Source organism: Salarias fasciatus, assembly GCF_902148845.1.
Source record: "Salarias fasciatus chromosome 23 unlocalized genomic scaffold, fSalaFa1.1 super_scaffold_20, whole genome shotgun sequence".
Lineage (NCBI taxonomy): Eukaryota > Metazoa > Chordata > Actinopteri > Blenniiformes > Blenniidae > Salarias > Salarias fasciatus.
The window spans coordinates 5690729-5712644 of NW_021941230.1; the positions used below are offsets into that span (position 1 = coordinate 5690729).

Consider the following 21916-nt stretch of genomic DNA (forward strand, 5'->3'; position numbering starts at 1 on the left):
TCCTCTCTTCTTGATCACAGCCGAGCCGTTGCCTCCCCGGAGGACGGCGGCCATTAAAGTTTAGAGTCCGGCGCCGTTTGGCAGGATGACAGAGGAGCATCAAAGACTCGCACTTGTTAAAGATGTGGCTGGATGCCAATTACTGCCCTCTAAATATATATATATAAAAAATAATAATAAATAAAATCCTAGCCTGGGATTCAGGGAATCATATGCAGAATGAAGCACACAGCTTTAATTAGATGCTACATGCCAAAGAGCTTCAGGGCTCATAAACTAGAGAAGCTACATGCTGAAGGGCTCACACACTAGAGATGCTACATGCTAAAGGGCTCACACACTAGAGATGCTACATGCTAAAAGGCTCACACACTGGAGATGCTACATGCCAAAGCGTTCCAGGGCTAATACATTAGCGATGCTACATGCTAAAGAGTTCCAGGGCTAATACATTAGAGATGCTACATGCTAAAGAGTTCCAGGGCGAATACACTAGAGATGCTACATGCTAAACACGACCTAAACATTACTTTTTCCCACATTCACAGTGAGCTGGAGCTTGTAGAGAGACGCTACAGGTTAGCATAGGTAGGTTAGCATCGCCACCACATATGGTTTGTGTATAAAGTATGAATTCAATTGGTACTTGTACTTTAAAACAGCGGTATTGATCCGTCCCCCGCGGCATTTCAAGCATATTTACATTCATTAGCGCTACAGCTAGCTTCACCCTCCATTGTTCACGCCATCACAGTAACAACACCGTTAAATATTCACCAGCATCCATATTTCATGCTTCTGCTGGAAGCTGGAACACGTGCCTGGAACGCTCCTTTAAGTTTGTGTGTTTTGGAAAACATCCCTCATTAATAGCTTTTTGAAAAAAAGAAGAAAAAAAACAGCCCTGAAAGATTTAATTTTTAATTAAGGAGTTCATTAATACACAGCAGATCCATGCATTATTCTCTGTAGGAAAATTCAACGCCGGATTCCGATCGGGAATGACGTCGAAACGATCAACAACCGGCGAAAACATCAGAAGACGTCTTTTTACTTCCATTTGGGTTCCAAGATATCAAGGGTTTCACTGCAAAAAAATTTAAAATCTGAGCAAGTTTTTTCAACTTGCTTTGAGTGAAAATGTCTCATTTTACTTGATTTAAGATAAATTCACTGAAAAATTATATTTCAGGAAGATAGAAAGACTTGATTTAAGAGAAGTTCACAGTTTTCACTTCTTCTATTGGTAGATTTTCTTACATATTTCAAAGTAAAAGTATCTTAATTTAAAGGTGCATCAAGGAGTTTAAAACATTAAAAGTACTTATTTTCCACCATAAATATGTTACGAATGTTCAATGATGTGTAGAATGTGCCCTGACGTATTAAGTAAGTAAGTAAACAAGTACCGCTAACAGCGCTGAATTGTCACTTGAATAGTTGCAGTGCCGGTCCAGCACTGGGAGAATTTAAGCAGATGTGATGTAATGAAACAAAAGAAACTCAAATTTTACTCGAGCACTACTAAAAGAGCGAGGAAGGAGTTCCCCTCTTCCGTGCACGTACATGGACGCAAGCCGCCAACAGCGTTTCACTCAGCTGCAGTTACACCCAAGGCCTGCAGGGGCCATTGTTTCGCATGAAATGTGCAAACTCCTTAATGCACCTTTAAGAAAAATCTGCTAGAAGAAGAACAGAACAAGTGAAAATTGTATTTTTTTTTATTTCAAAGTAAAAGTATTTTAATTTAAGTTAACAAATCTGCCAACAGAACAAGTGATTATTGTATTTTTTTTATTATTTATTTCAAAGTAAAAGGTATCGTAATTTAAGGAAAGAAATCTCAATAGAACAAGTGAAAATTGTACATTTTTGTACCTATTTCAAAGTAAAAGCATCTTAATTTAAGTAAAAAAAAAAGTCTTGCAATTGAACAAGTAAAAATTGTATTTTTTAAAAATTATTTCAAAGTAAAGGATATCTTAATTTAAGGAAAGAAATCTCAATAGAACTAGTGAAATTTGAATTTTTTTTTTAACTTATTTCAAATGTAAAAACATCTTAATTTGAAAAAAAAAATCCACCAACAGAAGAAGTGAAAACTGTCGATTTCAGAGAACTTCTCTTAAATCAAGTCTTTCTATCTTGATGAAATGTAACTTTTAAGAGAATTTATCTTAAATCCAGTAAAATGAGACATTTTCACTCAAAACAAGTTTCAAAAACTGGCTCAGATTTTGATCTTTTGCAGTCCAGATAGAAACTATGCATAGATGAAGGTGTCATCGGCGTAGAGGTGAAACTTTTCAAGTGACTTTGGCTTTATTCACTTAGATATGATATTAATAGTTGTAAAACATCCCAGAGTTTGGAGATTATTTCTGATTTAGGACTATTAATGATGAATCCACTGCAAAAAATCCAAATCTGAGCAGTTTTTTTTAAACTTGTTCTCAGTGAAACAGTCTCATTTTACTGGATTTAAGATAAATTCACTTAAAAATTATATTTCATCAAGATAGACTTGATTTAAGAGAAGTTCTCTGAAACGCTCCAGTTTTTACTCCTACAGGCAGATTTGTTAACCCATTTCAAAGTAAAAGTATCTTAAGAAAAAAAAATCTGCCTTTACATATATTTAAAAAAAAACTTGTATATCGTGTGAATAAGGATTAAATTGGGAGTGTCAAACATCATAAAACTACATTTCTTCAAAATTCAAAAAATGGACTAAAACAAAATGAACCTATTTTAATAGTATTTCATCGCTGTTACATTATGGGTATTGTTATGGAACGCATAGCTTTGAAACTATTGCTAGTTTGCTAACTCTCACTGATGTCTCTGTGTTTAATAAAATTTTTGAAATCTTAGCGGCCCTAATTGGAGCCTCCCGCGGCCTGGTTTTGGCCCATGGGCCTTATGTTGGACACTCCATGGATTAGATTGAATCTAATGCCATCATCTATAAGATTCAGGGGAAGAATCATGTCGGTCTGCCGTTCGTTTCCCCAACAGCCGCTCCGACTGTTGCCGTCTAGGATGGAACTGATGGAGCCGCCGTCCGTCGCCGTGACAACCGTACCGTCCAATCAGGGCCGAGCAGACCAGCTTTAGAACAACATGTTAGCGTTTTGTTTTTTATAATGGATGAAAAAAATGTGTGTGTGTTGGGTGGGGAGGCGATGCACACTGGTGAAGAGGGATACTTGCTGTTGCCATGGCGACCACATCCAGCCCATGCTTGGTTGCCGGGGGGTTGCCATGGAAACAAACAAAAAACATGAGGCGTCCCTGCCTGCCTTCTCCGCTTCTCCGGATGATTCCTTCACACTCGGAAATGTTTTTTTAATCCGGCCCCCCCTCTGAACCCGCCCCCCCTGACCTCTGACCTCTGACCCCTCCCGCCAGGTGCCTACCCTCGGCTGTCCCTGAGCTTCAGGCTGAAGAGGAACATCGGCTACTTCATCCTGCAGACCTACATGCCGTCCATCCTGATCACCATCCTGTCCTGGGTTTCCTTCTGGATCAACTACGACGCGTCGGCGGCCCGAGTGGCTCTGGGTGAGTGTGTGTGTGTATGTGCGTGTGTGTGTGTTGAAAAATGCCTCCAAAGGTGGTAGTTTTTAAAAATGCTGATTCTGTCTCCATGGAAACGGAAGAAAAGTGAAACAAAAAATCTTTGACACTGAAGCAACTTGCTAAAAATGCCCTGATTCGGTCTCCATGGAAACAGGCTGAATAAAAATCTTTGAAACAGAATAAAAACGCAACTTTTTGAAAGCACTCTGACCCCAGTTCACCATGGAAATGTTGTATAACAACTTTTAGAAAATGCTCTGCCTCCAGTCACCATGGAAACCAGGGAAAAATGCAACTTTTTGAAGATGATCTGATGCTATTGCCATGGAAACGGAGACAAATAATCTTTGAATTGGATTGAAAGCTGAACTTTTTAAAATGCTCTGACCCCAAGTTCACCATGGAAATGCAGTAAAACAACTTTTTGAAAATGTTCCGACTCCAGTCACCGTGGAAACGGTGTAAAACACAACTTTTTGAAGGTGCTGTGATTCCGTCTCTGTGGAGACTGAATAAAAATAAAAATCTTTGAAACAGAATGAAAACACAACTTTTTGAAAATGCTCAGTCTCCATAGGAACACAAACAAACCTTTTTGAATATGTTCTGATTCTGTCTCCATGAGAACTGATTTTTTTGTTTTTTTGGGGGGGAACTGATTTCAAAATGTAACATCTTTCAAACAGATCAGAAACGCAACTTTTTGAAAATGCTCTGAATCCAGTCATGGAAACACCGTAAAACTGATTTGTAAAAATGCTTTGTTTCCATAGAAACCAAACTATTTTTTCTGTCTCCATGGAAATCGATGCAAAATAAAAATCTTTGAACCACAATGAAAACACAACTTTTTGAAAATGTTCTGAATCCAGTCACCATGGAAACACGGTAAAACATCACTTTTCGAATATGATTTGTCTTCACAGAAATAGAACATAAACTTCTTGAAAACGCTTGATTCTGCCTCCATGGAAACTGATGAAAGTTATAAAATCATTGAAACAATGAAAACACAACTTTTGAAAACGCTCTGAATCCAGTTACCATGGAAAGACGGTAAAACAAATTTTTATGAATGCTTCATCTCCATAGAAACCGAACTTTGTTTTTTTAACAACGCTCTGATTCTGTCTCCATGGAAATCGATGCAAAATAAAAATCTTTGAACCGCAAAGAAAACAACTTTTTGAAAATGCTCCAGTCACCATGGCAACGGAGAACAACACAACTTCTTGAAAACGCTTCAACTCTTCTCCTTGGACAACTTTTTTTTCCCCAAAATACTCCATTTCCACGCAAACGGGGGACACTTTTTGAAAACACATGCAAATCCATGTCACTGATTTTCAACAACAGCCAACAGCAAGCACACTACGACTAGAGTTTTCCCATGGTCAGTGAACACACCACGGCTCTGATGAGCGTGTGGGAGCAGAGGGCGGTTCCTCACAGCGGCGCCCGGTTTGATTCCCTTCATTTGTGAGTCATTCAGGAGTAAAGCTGCAAATCATGACACTCAGACAGAAAGAGGGCGAGAAATGAAGATGAATGACTTCCCAGAGCGAGTAAACTTTATTGAATTTAGTTTTTAAATCTGTTCCGACATGAATTACAGAATTCAATAATGTGGTTTGTTTATTTGTTTATTTATTTATTATACAATCTAATGTCTTTAGATCAACATTTGATCTGAAGGATATTTAGCTTAGTTTTTCATTAAAAAGAGCAGATTTTTTTTTCAGGAAGTCACTATTTTTAGTCTGTTGTTTTAAAGTATATCAAGAATAAGATAAGCAAAAAAACTGATAAAAAAGGAATTTGAAAAATAAAAATGAACAAGAAAAAAAAAGTTAAGCAAAAAAAATACACCAAAGGAATTTAAAGAAAAAATAATAAATTAGAAAAGAAAATGTCAAGCAAAAAATAAAAATAATTTTGGAAATAAAATGAATAAGAAAACAAAAAGTTAAGCAAAAAAAATAAAAGTAATTTGAAAAGTAAAAATAAATAAATAAAAGAAAAAGTTAAGCAAAAATAAATAAATACAAGGAATTAAAAAAAAATAAAAATAAATAAGGAAAACTTGCACAAAATAAAATAAAATAAGATAATAAAAAATAAATATTTTTAAAAAGACGAAAGAAAAAATTGACGCTACACATGTAATTTATCGCTGAATTAGAATTAAATGGGGGAAAAAAGTAACTTTTTGTGTAGTTTGCTATATTTATTTCATATTTTAGGGTTTTTTTTTGTTGTTGTTTTTTGGGTTTTTTTTTAACCTGGCTGTAAATCAAAGCTAATTGACTAAATCGACAGGAATCAATACGCAGATTGTTGCTTACTCAAACTAAAATGGCCGATCAATAGACCAGTCTGATCACACCGACTCAGCAGAAGAAACCTGTCTGGAGACAGACCGTCTTCATTTTGCTCTCAATTTGAGTGAAAATCAAATTTTTTCTTGTTTATCCGACAGTTTTTAAACATTTTTTTTTTTTACTTCATCAGATTATCTTTTTTTTTAATACTGGCAAAAGTCCAGCCATTAATAGCGAAGCCTCCACAGCCAGGGAACTTCATTTTGGAGAAAGATGGGCGGAGCTAATGTGACATCATCACTAGACTGTATATAAAAGATGGCCAGAGCTAACATGACGTCATCACTAGACTTATATAAAAGATGGGCGGAGCTAGCATGACGTCATCCATAGACTGTATATAAAAGACGGGCGGAGCTAACCTGACGTCATCACTAAACTTATATAGAAGATGTGCGGAGCTAACGTGACATCATCACTAGACTTATATAAAAGATGGGCGGAGCTAACGTGACATCATCACTAGACTTATATAAAAGATGGGCGGAGCTAACGTGACCTCATCACTAGACTAAGATGGGCGGAGCTAACATGACGCCATCATGGACTGTATATAAAAGATGGGCGGAGCCAACGTGACGTCATCCATAGACTGTTGAATATGTTTATTTACTCACTGAAAATCTGCATTTTTGAATGGTTTCTAATGGGAAAGCACCATCATCGCCCCCTGCTGGAAATCCCCCGGTATTACAGCCTTTCTGCACTTCATTATGTCATGTTTGACCAGTGGAGGTTGGCTCTTGGTGTGTAAACCTGCCAAGAAGAGTAGCATAATGATAGAGCGGCATTGGGGTGGAATCAAAATTGACACAATCCAATTGTTTGAACCAGAATCTCATTTTCCTCCAGCAATTTCGCAACTTCCAAACTCCTCTAATCCGGTTTCCAATCATTTCTCCCACAGTCGGTTTGTAATCAGATTACATGGGGCGGGGGTGGAAGGTGTGGGGCGTTAAGCTAGCGCCGGGTCTAAGATGGAAGGCTCCACGGCGTTCCTACATCGTGTTTACGACGCCGCTAACGGCCGACCGGCCGGCGATTAGACGAGATTTGATTGCGTTGCGCCGTTGTTGGGGAGAGACCAGGGGAAACGTGTGTGTGTGTGTGTGTGTGTGTGTGTGTGTGGAGATCGGGTGGATAAATTAAGATGGAGGTGGAGTAATACGGCAGGGCGAGAATCTCATGAATCCGGATTCCTCCCCGGAGATCCGGCAGCGCGATGAGGAAGTGGGCGGAGCCTCCAGCGGCCCTCTTGATTAAATTGTCCGAGGAAGGCGCGAGGGGACGGAGAGTGATGGCACGGCGGAGAGAAAGAACACCGATAAAGCACCAGGCTGTCGTTAAAAAGAAAAACAAATAGAGACTGCAGCATCCAGTGGATGCTGGCGTGTGCACGAGCGCGCGTACACGTGCGCACGCCAGCCCTGTAATGTGCCAATAAATCACACTAACAGCCTGGTTGACCTTCGCCAGTCGCGCCCCTCCCCCTCCCCCTTCGCCTCTAAACTGTACTTTACGGCGAACGCTGGAAAGTGTGTGTGCTCAATTTATTACACACACACACACACACGGTGTGTGCGGCCGATAGTCCCACACACAAAGTCTTTTTTTCAAAAGTCTGTCGGCGTCGTGTTTTGTACGGCTTTTCTCTGGGCAGTTCGTTTTTCTCTCTGCAGAGACGCAGCAGACGAAGCATCGTCTAAAGAGCAGCTTTAATAGAGTCAATTAAATTGTAAGAAATGTTCAGGGATGCTGTTGTTGGAAGAAACACCCTGTCGTGGTGCATTGTGGGGTTATTTCAGAACCTTGACACAGAGGTATAATATGGTCTTAGCTGCAGAAAACCAGACTAAAACCAGTTTAAAGTGTGGAAAACCAATGGTCTAAGCTGCAGAAAATCAATTCAAATCTGGTCCTAGTTACAGAAAACCAATCTGAACCAAGTCTTAGCAAATGAAGAGAAATTTCAATCTGGTCTTAGCAAAAGAAAAACCTTCCAAATACAGTGTAACCGATAGAACACCAATCTAAACTTGGTCTTAGCTCCAGAAGACCCAGTCTAAACCCAGTGTGAAACTGCAGACAACCACTATAAACGTAGTCTTATGACCAGAAAACCAGGGTAAATCTAGTTTAAACTGTGGAAAACCAGTACGAACTTGGTCTAAGCTAGTGGTTCTCAATGTTTTTCTGTTACGCCCCCCCCCCCCCCCCCCCCCCAGCAAGAAGAAAACAATCCCCCCCCCACCCCTCAACTATAAATAATAGCATTTGTCTTTAAAGTTGTTATAGATACACCTCTGCATAACATCCTTGTTAACATTAAAGAAAACAAAAAAGAAAGAGATATAGTTCAACTTACAAGAGAGACTTTATTAACATTGTTTATTAGTCTGTAAAAGAAAAGATTTTAAGTGCATCAATTTGCCTGAAATTCAAAAAATAATATCCTTGTTTAAACTGTAAACATTTTTGATAGACTTATTGCACCATGTGCTGCTGGAAAATAAAATTAAACAAAATCAATAAATTCACTTCAGCAACATTAACTCAGGAGCACAATATATAAAACACTTTAACCGACAACAAAAACGAATAAAACAATTTGTGCTGATTTTTTTTTCCTTTTTTTATCAAAATGAGGAAACCAGGATTAATGGCTACAATGAGTACGTTTTGCAGTGCACAGCTTCTCAAAGTGAGGTTTGGCTTCAGCATAATGCCCACAGACCTCTGCCCTGAGAGTGGATCCTGCCTCTCTACACTCAGCCAGAATTCTCTTTTGACTCACTGTCTTCGTCTCTCTCCGCCTTTCTTTTCATCCCTGTTAAAAATGTCTTCATGTTGTCTCAGGGTTTGTTTACTGCTTCACATTGCAGCTGGTTGCAAAAAAAAAAAACCCTACACTGTAGAGCTGCACACTCTGACAATGAGAGCGCCACTGCCAACTACTGGAGTGGATGTGCAATTACACTTAATTTTAGTCCGGCGGGGAAAAAAGCATGTTCCCCACTGTCAAGACAAAAATCCAGCACAAAGTCCAGCAAACCAGTCTAAATCAACCCTGAAACTGGTCTTAACACTAGAAAACCAGTCCAGTCTCCAGAAAACCAGTCAAAACCCAATCTAAACTGTCTAAAACCAATGTAAACCTGATTTTAGCTATAGAAAACCAGTCAAAATCCAGTGTAAACTGTAGAAAACCAATCAAAACCTGGTCTTAGCTCCAAAAAAACCAATCTAAACCTTGTCTTAGCAACAGAAAACCCAATCTAAATGCAGTCTTAGCAACAGAAAACCAATCTAAACGTGGTCTTAGCTCGAGAACGCCAGTCTAAACCTGGTTTTGGCTATAGAACACCAGTCTAAACCTGGCTTCTGATACAGAAAACCCAATCTAAACCTGGTCTTAGCTCCGGAAAACGAGTCTGAACCTGGTCTTAGCTCCAGAAAACGAGTCTAAACCTGGTCTTAGCTATAGAACCCCAGTCTAAACCTGGTCTCAGAAACAGAAAACCCAATCTAAATGTGGTCTTAGCTGCAGAAAACCTGTTCAAGTCCAGTCTAAGATGCAGAAAACCCATCTAAACCTGATCTTCAAGACCAAAAGCAAGTACAAAGTCCAGCACACCAGTCTAAATCCGGTTTAAACTGGAGAAAAGCAGTCTGAATAATTTCCACACTGTAGAAAAACCATCGAAATGTGGTCTTCGCTACTTAAAACCCAGTCCGAACTCCAGAAAATCAGTCTCAGTCGTGTTTACACTCAATAAAACTAATCCAAACTCCAGGAAACCAATCTAAACCCAGTATGAACTACAGTAAACCAAAACAAGCCTGAACGTAAAACCAATCCAGCGTCCAGAAAGGTTTAAACTATTGAAACCCAATCTGAACCTGGTGAAAATACTCTCTGAACTCTCTGAAGTTTCAGAAAACTGAAACCTTGAGTGCAAGGCCTCATTTACAAGACATGAAAACAGTATCGTTTTCTCGTGAATCCAGTCTTAACTACTGAAAACCAGTCAGTATAGTATACAGTATAGTAGTTAGCATAACACTGTTAGCCTCGAAGGTTACCCTACGCCGTGGGGTAGACTCTATCCTAATGAGTCATTTCTGACCTAGAGGCGTTCGGGGGAGTGTCGGCAGACCGCTGTTTGAATTCCGATGAGGTTATCGTGCCCGTTTGTGCCAGTTCGAGGGGAATCAAACACTTTTAGAAGCGTCTGCTTTTCACCTCAGTTCCTTTAAGGCAGGACAATAAGAGATGTTGCTATAGTAACGTCTATAAGGCCTGTTAGGAGCATTTCTCCTGATGTGACCCCGAAGGTCACGGGCAGGATTGAATGCAGCGATTAGCTGGATCGGTATTGACGAACGCCAAAAGAGGCGTTTACACGATTTTACACCAAAAGAAATTTGATAATTACTTGAAAAGAAGAAAAAAAAACATCTAAAGAAAATTGCAATACACATAAAAATTAAAGGTTGCATTCATGAAGGCACAATCTAGACATACTCCATTACATTACAGCTTTTGCAGCAATTTTTTTTTTTTTTTTAGATTTTTCCTCCTTTTTTCAAGGACTTTTTGCTATTTTAGCTGATCTAACAATTTATGACAACTGTTTCCTATAAGCTTTTTTTTTTTTGGCTTTTTTTTTTGTCCTTTTATTTTTTTCATAATTTTTCTTTGTAATATTTTCTTTCTTCCTGTTATTTCTTACATTTTCCTTTTTTTATATATTCCTTAAAAAAAGTAGCATTTTTATTGATTTTTAATTGACTGTTTTTACTGTTTTAATTAATTTAATACACTTAAGCTATTTTATTCATTCTTATTTGTATATGAATTTTATTTGATTCATTTTTTTAATACAGCATTATTGATTGTAATTGACTGTTTCTACTGTAATTTTTTTTATTGTTATTTTTTGCTATTTTATAATTTTTTTTCCCAGCTGTTCTGGCTGTTTTTAGACCACTTATACTGCAGATAACAATTTCTTTTTCCCTGTTATTTCTTTTTTTTCCTTTTTTTTTTAATATATTTCTGAAAAAAACAGCATTATTGATTTTAATCAACTGGTTTTACTGCATTTTTTTAATTAAATTTTCCCAGCTGTTCTGACTGTTTTTAGACCATTTATATTACAGATAATGTCAAAAAAAAAAACATTTGCCAAAAGCTTCATGGAGCCACTACAGAGCAGCTGTGGAGCCACATGTTGAGCTCATTTTCCCTCCTGCCCTCAGGGATCACCACCGTGCTGACCATGACCACCATCAACACCCACCTGAGGGAAACGCTGCCCAAGATCCCCTACGTCAAGGCCATCGACATGTACCTGATGGGCTGCTTCGTCATGGTCTTCCTGGCGCTGCTGGAATACGCCTTCGTCAACTACATCTTCTTTGGGAGGGGCCCGCAGATGCAGAAGAAGCTGGCCGAGAAGGCGGAGAAGGCCAACAATGAGCGGGCGGCCAAGTACGACGCCGCCAGGGTGAGTCGAGGGGCTGGGGTTTTCCGTCGGAACGAACGGATCTAAGATCCATGGTTCTGGGCGCTTGGTAAAAGCAGCAGCTGAAACAGAAAGGAAGGTGTAAAATTGACTTTTCCAAAAGTGGATCAATTCAGCTTTATTTATAAACACTTTTGCAGAGAAAACCAAACTGATCCAGATGATCAGGTTTCTGCAACCTTTATGACCAAAAGAGTCGTTTTAGCCACTTTCCGTCAAGTCAAGTTGTTCTGGAGCCATGAAGCACATTGAAGTTTCATATATAGTTTTGATGCACAAACAAAAATATATCTTATTATGATGCAATCATGAAGTTTTAACTACAGTTCAGAATAGTGAACCTTTTACTACATTAAACCTGTTTTTGCACTTGATTTTAACAGTTTTCTTCCACTTTTCAAGCTTTTGTTTTTGTTGATAGCTTTGAAATTTTAGCTGTTTTAGCCAATTTACCTTTTTTTTTTTAAACAGTTTTGTATATTTTTTTTCCTGCCAAATTTCTTTTTCTTATGTTAGAAATTGGACACATTTCAGGTTTTTTAAGCTGTTCTATAGTTTTTCCCCATTTGTTGTGGTTTTAGCTGTTTTTCCTAATTTTACTTGCACCTTTTTTGAATCCCTTTTGAACCAAGAGTGACGAATCACATAATAATTTAAGAAAAAGTTAAAAGTTATTTACGTATCATGGCGTGAAGGCTTCATGGAGCCGCTACAGAGGGACTAAAGAGCCACAGATTGAACACCCCTGGACACCATCGAGCATGGGCGACTGTGGAAAGGAAGAACTTCCTTTTAAAAGGAAGAAACCTGCAGAATCAGGTTCAGACATGGCGGCTTCCTGCTATCTCGGTTGGGGTGAGGGGACAGAAAGGGACAGAAATAGGACAGACAGGTCCATTTCTATGGAGCCCTGCAGGTGTCAGGGTGCAGAATATTTTATTAAGGCGAGGGAACTCCTTCCATGCTGTGGGCATGGGTTATTTAAGTGTCCCCTCGCTATAATAAAGCGAGGGAATAGGATAAAGTGTTACCTCTCTATATTAAAGTGAGGGAACAGGATGAATAAAGCGTTCCCTCGCTATAATAAAGTGAGGGAACGGGATAAAGCATTACCTCTCTATAATAAAGCGAGGGAATGGGATAAAGCGTTCTCTCGCTATAATAAAGCGAGGGAACGGGATAAAGTGTTACCTCTCTATATTAAATCGAGGGAACAGATAAATAAAGTGTTCCCTCGCTATAATAAAGCGAGGGAACAGGATAAATAAAGCGTTCCCTTGCTATAATAAAGTGAGGGAACAGGATAAAGCATTACCTCTCTATATTAAACGGAGGGAACAGGATAAATAAAGCATTTCCTCGCTTCGTTAAAGCAAGGGAACAGGATAAATAAAGTGAGGGAACGGGATAAATCAAGTGTTCCCTCGCTATATAAAAGCAAGAAAACAGGATAAATAAAGTGTTCCCTCACTATAATAAAGCGAGGGAACGGGATAAAATGCTACCTCTCTATATTAAAGCCAGGGAACAGGATAAGTAAAGCGTTCCCTCGCTTCGTTATAACGAGGGAACGCTATGCTGTTCACGCGACCAAGCTGAGACAAGCGGTACTGTTCCCGGGTTGCAGCTGCCTAACGAATCCATTGCAAGTGAAGCAAGTATTTCTTTGTGTGCTAGCCCAGGGTTTCTTAACCCTGGTCCTTGAGGCCCAGTGCCCTGCATGTTTTGCCTCTCTCCCAGTTGGAACACACCTGATTGCAATGAGAGCTAATTACTGGGCTGCTTGTAACAAAGTCCAGTAATTAGCTCTCATTGCAATCAGGTGTGTTCCAACTGGGAGAGAGGCAAAACATGCAGGACACTGGGCCTCGAGGACCAGGGTTAAGAAACCCTGTGCTAGCCCAATATGAAAATAAAACAAAATAGCATGAATCACTTCGATCGTTTCCTTTGCCAGTCACCGTGTTGCGTTTGCGTGAACAGCATGCACCGTCTCAGATCACGAGCGCTCGTCAAGAACGCAGGGGTGTGCTCAATTTTTTATAGCGTTCCCTGGCTAACACTTTATTTATCCTGTTCCCTCGGTATAATGAAGCGAGGCAAAGCCTTACTTATCCTGCTCGCTCGCTTCGTTATAGCGAGGAAACGCTTTATCAAAGTGAGGGAACAGGATAAATAAAGTGATGAAAAAGGCCTTATTTATCCCGGTCCCTCGCTTTATCATAGCGAGGGAACACTTCATTTATCCCGATCCCTTGCTTTATAATAGCAAGGGAACGGGATAAATAAAATGTTCCCTCACAACAATAAAGCGAGGGAACGGGATAAATATAGTGACGAAAAAAGCCTTATTTATCCTGTTCCCTCGCTATAATGAAGCGAGGGAATGCCTTATTTATCCCTTTCACTCGCTTTATTATAGCGAGGGAAAGTGTTATTGAAGCGAGGGAACGGAATAAATAAGGCCTTTTTCTTCACTATATTAAGGCGAGGGAACGGGATAAGTATAGTGATTGAAAAAGGCCTTATTTATCCTGTTCCCTCGCTTTATTATAGCGAGTGAACGCTTTATTTATCTCGTTCCCTCACTTTAATATGGAGAGGTAACACTTTTTCCTGTTCCCTCACTTTAATATAGAGAGGTAATGCTTTATCCCATTCCCTCCCTTTAATATTCAGAGGTAGCGCTTTATCCCATTCCCTCGCTTTATTATAGCAAGGGAACACTTTATTTATCCCCTTTTCTCACTTTATCATGGTGAGGTAATCTTTAATAACGTGTGCCCACACTATGGAAGGTGTTCCCTTGCCTTAATAAAATATTCTGCACCCTGAAACCTGCAGGGCTCTGTACGTTTCTTGTGTCAACAGAGAGTACGTAGACTACAAGCGAAACAGTGGTCAACGACACGTGAAACACTGCCTGAAAGAAAGGAGAGAAGTGAAGCAAAAACTGGGATTCGGTTCCACATGGTAGGAACCCGAGGTTAAGGAACCTCTTGCGCCCGTTGAGTCCAGGTTTTCTCATTAGATCAACGGATCAGCCGCTATTGATGTTCTGTTGGCGATCCCTCAGTCACGGCTCCAGTCCGCCTAAGAGACAACCTCTTCTTCCAGGGTTTTTGGTGTTCTGACTTTTTAGTGAACCGTCAATCCCAGAGAGAAAGAGAGAGACAAGAAGTGAAAGTGTTAATTCATAGAGGAATGGATGCTCTCAGAGACCCAGCTGGATCTATTTGTTCAGCTTAGCTCAGGCTGGGAAGACTTGTCGTAGACCGAGCCGAACACGTTTGAGGTTTTCTCAACGTCTGCTCGGCTCTCGGGGCTTTAGCTGACAGTATCGCTAACATTCCAGCTCTTAAATTGAAAATGAAATACTTTTTACAAGGGTACGTTTCTCCTGCTGCTCCAGCCAAACCCGTGTGCCGTCCGTCTGATTGGCTGAGGTTAGAATCTGTGTTTATGTATATGTTCTCCAGGAGGCAGGTAGTAGGACCGCATCCCTAAAGCGGTCCAATCAGGTTAGAGGGCTTCGCCACTCGCGCTCGGTGAGTCGAGTCGAGTCGCCACCGTCGATCGCATGCTGTCTGTTTGTATATACAGTCGTCATCTGCGGCGGCCATCTTGCATGGAGAATGAATGCAAAGTGTGTGTTTTGTCTTTGTGATTCAGACAAGTTTGTGTTACATTCATGCAGCATGAAATATTTAAGTAATACTGCTTTTGTACATCGGTTAGCAATCGAAAAATGGCTGAAATTACGGTAGTTATAATGGATTAATATGATCGAAAGACATGCTTTAGATGGTATTTTCATCGATTTACGTGTCTAAAGCTAGGCTTAATTTGATTTTCTACAGTTCATACTGGTTTTCTGGAGCTTGCATTGGTTTTTTTGTGGTTAAGTTGGTGTTCTATGGTTAAGGTCAGGTTTAGATTGATCTTCTGTAGCTAAAGTCAGCTTTAGATTAGCCTTCTGCAGCAACGCCCAGGAATAGACTGGTCTTCTGAAGCTAAAATCAGGCTTAGATTGATCCTGTGTAGCTAAAGTCTGGCTTAGATTCATCTTCTGTAGCTAAAATCAGGCTTACATTGATCCTGTGTAGCTAAAGTCAGGTTTAGATTGATCTGCTGTAGCTACAGCCTGGCCTAGATTGATCTTCTGTAGCTAAAGTCGGGCTTAGATTAATATGTAGCTAAAGTCAGGTTTAGACTGATCTTCTGCCACTAAAGTCAGGCTTAGATTGATCTTCTGTAGCTAAAGTCAGGCTTAGATTGATCTTCTGTAGCTAAAGTCAGGTTTAGATTCATCTTCTGTAGCTAAAGTCAGGCTTAGATTGATCCTGTGTAGCTAAAGTCAGGCTTAGATTGATCCTGTGTAGCTAAAGTCAGGCTTAGATTGATCTTCTGCCACTAAAGTCAGGCTTAGATTGATCTTCTGTAGTCAAAGTCAGGTTTAGATTCATCTTCTGCCGCTAAAGTCAGGTTTAGATTCATCTTCTGTAGCTAAAGTCAGGCTTAGATTAGTTGTCTATAGGTTAGACAGGGTTTAGATTAGCTTTCTGTAGTTAAAGTCAGGCTTAGATTACTTTTCCATAGCTAAAGCCAGATTAGATTGATCTTTTGTAGCTAAAGTCAGGCATAGATTGGTTTTTCTATGTAAGACAGGGTTAAGATTAGCTTTATGTAGCTAAAATCAAGCTTAATTTCATCATTTGTAGGTAAAGTCTGGCTTAGACTGATCTTCTCTAGCTAAGGTCAGGCTTAGAATAGTTTTCAGTAGCTAAAGCCAGATTGAGATTGATCTTCTGTAGCTAAGATAGAGCTTAGATTACTTTTCTATAGCTAAAACTGAGCTTAGAATAGTTTTCTGGAGATAAGGTCAGGCTTAGATTCATCTTTTGTAGTTAAAGTCAGGCTAAGAATGATTATCTATTGCTAAAGCCAGGTTTAGAGTATTTTTTCTATAGCTAAAGTCAGGCTTAGATTGATCTTCTGTAGCTAAAGTCATGATTAGATTGGCTTTCTATGGGAAGAACCAGGTTTAGATGGATTTAATACAGTGTGGAATGTTAAACCTGTTTAATGAGCATGAAGCCAGATTCAGTTTGGATTTCTACAGTTTGGATTAGATCGAGCCAGTTGTTTTTTTTTTTTTTGTTTGTTTTTTTTTTGTCTGAACTGGTTTTCTTCACAGTCACCAAGCAAAATGAGATAAGTTTACAGATAAAGTCCGCCATGAAACACATGAATCTGACTGAATGTAACCCTAAAACTCAATCAAAAGCATATACACTAATAAATGTGTCTAATTAGGAGCAGAAACAAGAGAACAGCATGAATGAAAAACACTGATTTCACACTGTTAGAAAAAAAGGACATTTTGTCCTTCAGGCTGCAGAAAAGCTGCAAGTTAACCCGACGCACCATCCTGCAGGTGCTAAAAAAGGAAGAAAAGAAGGGAAAACGATCAAATTTTACAAGCTGTGCCAAGTGAACAATTGCAGTTTTTTTTTTCATTTCAGCAGCAGTTCTCTGCCCGTAACCACAGTAACCCATCCATAATTCAGAAATGTAGTAAGTTACAGTGGGTAGTGGGCATGAAGTACTGCTCAGCAGGTTATTTACAGGAAATAAAGAAAAAAAAAGCATAGAAAGCTTCCTCAACTTATTTGCATGATCGATCATCATTACTGGTCTGTTTTGTGTTGCATGGATTGTTCTGATGTATTTCATCCCTTCTAAATGCAGTGCAACCTATAGAAAACTCATCTAAACATGGTCTTATCACCAGAGAACCAAGGTAAATCCAAATTAAACTGCGGAAAACCAACATGAACTTGGTCTAAAACATTAAAAAAAAAAAAAAAAAACACAATTTGAACACGGTCTTGACTTCAGAAAACCAATCTGAACATGGTCTTAGACAGTGAAAACCAATCTGTTTGATCAATTAACCACCGATATGAAATACTTCAGCAGGTTATATAACCTGAGAGAAAAAATTTCAACTGGTTTTATCAACAAAACTGCCGAAAAGGCCAGTTTAATCAGTGCTATCGTGAGCTAGCTAGCTACCGCTAGTGGTTCACAAGCTAGCATGAGGGATTTTACAGACAAGAAATTGAAGAAATGTGATAAAACACGTAGTGAACATATCAGAAACTTGAAGCATCATTTATATACAGTCTGTGGGGGACGTTGCGTTAGTTTGAGATGCTACATGCTAAAGAGTTCCAGGAGTCACACACTAGAGATGCTACATGCTAAAGAGTTTTACACACTAGAGACTCTACATGCTAAAGAGTTTCAGGGCTCACATACTAGAGATGCTACATGCTAAAGAGTTCCAGGAGTCACACACTAGAGATGCTACATGCTATACAGTTTCAGGGCTCATACACTAGAGATGCTACATGCTATACAGTTTCAGGGCTCACACACTAGAGATGCTACGCTATACAGTTTGAGGGCTCACACACTAGAGATGCTACATGCTAAAAAGTTTCAGGGCTCACACACTAGAGATGCCACATGCTAAAGAGTTTCAGGGCTCACACACTAGAGATGCTACATGCTAAAGAGTTTCAGGGCTCACATACTAGAGATGCCACATGCTAAAGCAGGGGTCACCAACCCTGTTCCTGGAGAGCCCCTATCTAGCATGTTTTCCTTCTTTCCCTGTTTCAACACACCTGCTGGCATCAACAGGCTCGTTACTGGGCTTTGCTCTTTGCTTGGTGATTAGAGAATAAATAGATTCAGGTGTGTTGAAGCGGGGAGAGAACTAAAACATGCTGGATAGGGGCTCTCCAGGAACAGGGTTTGTGACCCCTGTGCTAAAGGGCTTTAAGGCTCACACACTAGAAATGCTACATGCTAAAGAGTTTCAGGGCTCACACACTAGAGATGCTACATGCTAAAGAGTTTCAGGGCTCACACACTAGAGATGCTACATACTAAAGAGTTTCAGGGCTCACACACTAGAGATGCTACATGCTAAAGAGTTTCAGGGCTCACACACTAGAGATGCTACATGCTAAAGAGTTTCAGGGCTCACACACTAGAGATGCTACATGCTAAAGAGTTTCAGGGCTCACACACTAGAGATGCTACATGCTAAAGAGTTTCAGGGCTCACATACTAGAGATGCCACATGCTAAAGGGTTTTAAGGCTCACACACTAGAAATGCTACATGCTAAAGAGTTTCAGGGCTCACATACTAGAGATGCTACATGCTATAGTTTCAGGGCTCACATACTAGAGATGCTACATGCTATAGTTTCAGGGTTCACATACTAGAGATGCTACATGCTATAGAGTTTCAGGGCTCACCCACTAGAGATGCTACATGCTATAGAGTTTCAGGGCTCACACACTAGAGATGCTACATGCTAAAGAGTTTCACACACTACAGATGCTTAATGCTAAAGGGTAAAAGTGCTCACACACTACAGATGCTACATGCTAAAGGCCTCACACACTCGCTATCCTACATGCCAAAGAGTTTCAGATGTTAGATATGCTAATAGATGTGACATCATGTTAGCTTCATCCATCTTTATAAATATTCAATGGCTATTGCTTGAAAACGGCGCCTGATTTGTGGGATCTTGTTTTAAAACGCCGCCATCTTTTTGTGAAAATCTGTCGCACGCTTGTGTTGCGATCTCCCCCCGGATAATTTGATGTCCGACTAACGCCCGTCCGTCCGTCCGTCCGCAGGCGGAGCCGCACGGCCACGGCAACATTCTGCTGACCACGCTGGAGATCCACAACGAGGTGGCGGGCGGCGAGATCACAACCAGCGTGGCGGACATTAGGAACTCTCAGTCCATGGTGCAGCTGGACAGCGCCGCCTCGTCGCACATCCAGTACCGCAAGCAGAGCGGCGGAGTGGGGCCGCGCTCAGCCAGCCGCCACTCGCTGGACCGCGCCGCGCAACTCAAGCGCAGCCGCCTGCGCCGGCGCTCGTCGCAGCTCAAGATCAAGATCCCCGACCTGACGGACGTCAACGCCATCGACCGCTGGTCGCGGATCATCTTCCCCTCCGTCTTCTCGCTCTTCAACCTCGTCTACTGGCTCTACTACGTCTGATCCCGCTGAGCTGTTCTCCTTGTTTTCTGTCTGACTTTTTCTTTTTTTTTTTTGTTTGTTCCCATTTGTTTATCTTCTTCCTTTACACTGCAAAAATGTCCAAATCTGAGCAAGTTTTTTTTAAACTTGTTTTGAGTGAAAATGTGTCATTTTACTTGATTTAAGATAAATTCACTTAAAAGTATATTTCAGCAAGACAGAAAAAGAGACGTTCTCTGAAATCAAGACAGTTTTCACTTCTTCTATTGGTCGATTTTTTTACTTATTTCAAAGTAAAAGTTTCTTAATTTAAGAAAAAAAATCAGTCAATGGAACAAGTGAAAATTGTTGATAACTTTATACTTATTTTAAAGTGAAAGTATCTTTAAGTAAAAAAATCTGCCAGTGCAAGTGAAAATTATTTTGATTTTTTTTTTAACTTTAAGAAAAAATATCAGCCAATAGAACAAGTGAAAATTGTAGATTTTTTTTTAACTTATTTCAAAGTAAAAGTATCTTAAGAAAAAAATTATGTCAATAGCAGGAGAATTTATCCTAAATCAAGCAAAATGAGCCATTTTCACCCAAAAACAAGTTTAAAAAACTTGATAAGGTTTTGACTTTTTGTAGTGTATTTTTTTTTTTTTTTATACTCGATGGAATCTGTCCAGACGACAACGAAAAGATGAAGAAAAAAAAAAAGACTTCAGAGTTTTGGACCAAGTTCTCATCAAAACTTGTTTTTATATGTCAAGTCTTCGTCCCGAGGTCTTTTTATGTTTTTTTTTCTTTGTTTTATTTTGAAAGTACGTACTGTAACTGGGACTTGTGGTCATTTCCCAAAACATCCGCCCTCTCAGTAATGTGTAAATAGCGATACGAAGCCAGCAATTGATGAAATACAACAGTATTTGCAAAAAAACAAGGAAAAAAACAACCGAGGTAAAGCAACAATTTTGATTTTTTTTTTTTTTAAATCAAACTAATAATCCTGAAAAAAGTTCAAAGCACAAAGGTGATCAGATGAGTGCAGGCAACTCTTCCAAGCCGCCGCCAGCCGGCGACCCTATGCACAGGTACACTGCAAAAATTCTAAATTGGACCGTTTGGTAAAACTTTTGTTTTTAGTATTTATTAATTATTTTTTTATTAATAATAATAATAATTTTATTTCATATATGTATATATATATATATATATATATATATATATATATATATATATATATATATATATATACACATACACATGTATACATATATATATATATGTATATCTAATAAAGTTAATATTGTTATTTTATATTTCAATGTTTTTTTACTGTTTTTTTTCTTAAATTCAGATACTTTTACTTTGAAAAGAGTAAAAAAATAATCTTCCAATAGAAGAAGTGAAAACTGTCTTGATTCCAGAGAACATCTCTTAAATCAAGTTTATCTTGATGAAATATTATTTTTAAGTGAATTTATCTTGAATCACGTAAAATGAGACATTTTCACTCGAAACAAGTTTTAAAAAAACTTACTCAGATTTGGATTTTTTGCAGTGTAATCAGCCGTAGTGAATAGATAAAGCACTCCTCTCTGCCTTTGCACAAACTTTACAAACCAGTGTCGAATTTTTTTTTTTTTTTTTTTTTTGCAACTCGACAACAATGATCTGGTTTAAAAAAAAAATTCAAACTTGATCAAACATTCAAGGATGATTGAGACTCAGGTTCTCGGCACAAATATGTTTTTTTCTTAATTTAGGACAAAAAAATCAAAGGAAAGAAGCACAACTGCAAATAAAACTGCCATTTTTTCCTGACTTTGATGAAATTGCACTTGAAAAATAATTAATCCGACTTCCTCTATAAAAAACTGTTTGTTTCAAAAACTACTGCCAAGGGCCTTTCAGGCGACACAGTCACTCCTGCACCCATGAGATACTCCGATATTTTTGTACTCTCTGTCTTCAGGTATTCGTTTTTCTCCTCCTAGCGTGTTGATTTTTTTTCCATTCATTTCTGGGCTCTTATTTTGAAAATCCGAACAAGTTGTTTTTGTACATAAGTACATAAGTGTGTATATACATAAATGTATATATCTATACTGTGTGTTCAAACCCCAGAATGAGCATTTTGTGATTGTCACACTGACATTAAACTGTCAGGATAGTAGGAAATGGAAAAAAAATAAATAAGAGTTGGGCTCGGGAGCATTTGTGGCGCAACTCCAAATACATTCCTTCCTCCGAGTGACCGCCGTACGTACGTTACGTTTTTTTAAAAAGCGATGCAAATGGGGCGGCAAGATTCTAAAGCACATACTAGCATTGAATGTATCAGATCCATTCTTCAGGGAGAG

The 21916-nt window shown here is 39.1% G+C and overlaps 1 protein-coding gene across 4 annotated transcripts in view; it reads left to right on the forward strand.

The window, feature by feature from the left end:
• The window catches only part of LOC115383933 (gamma-aminobutyric acid receptor subunit beta-3-like), a 73837-nt gene extending 53645 nt beyond the window's left edge, over positions 1 to 20192 (forward strand). The window contains exons 8-12 of one of the 4 annotated variants that reach the window (XM_030086150.1): positions 3412 to 3564; positions 11226 to 11473; positions 14971 to 15039; positions 19218 to 19617; positions 20182 to 20192. In XM_030086150.1, coding sequence (XP_029942010.1) covers positions 3412 to 3564; positions 11226 to 11473; positions 14971 to 15039; positions 19218 to 19589 — 842 coding nt within the window. In that variant the 3' untranslated portion in view covers positions 19590 to 19617; positions 20182 to 20192. Of the gene's footprint in view, positions 1 to 3411; positions 3565 to 11225; positions 11474 to 14970; positions 15040 to 19217; positions 19636 to 20181 lie in introns of those variants that run through there. The other 3 variants (XM_030086151.1, XM_030086152.1, XM_030086153.1) reach the window with 3 other exon arrangements.
• The last annotated feature ends 1724 nt before the right edge of the window (positions 20193 to 21916 follow it).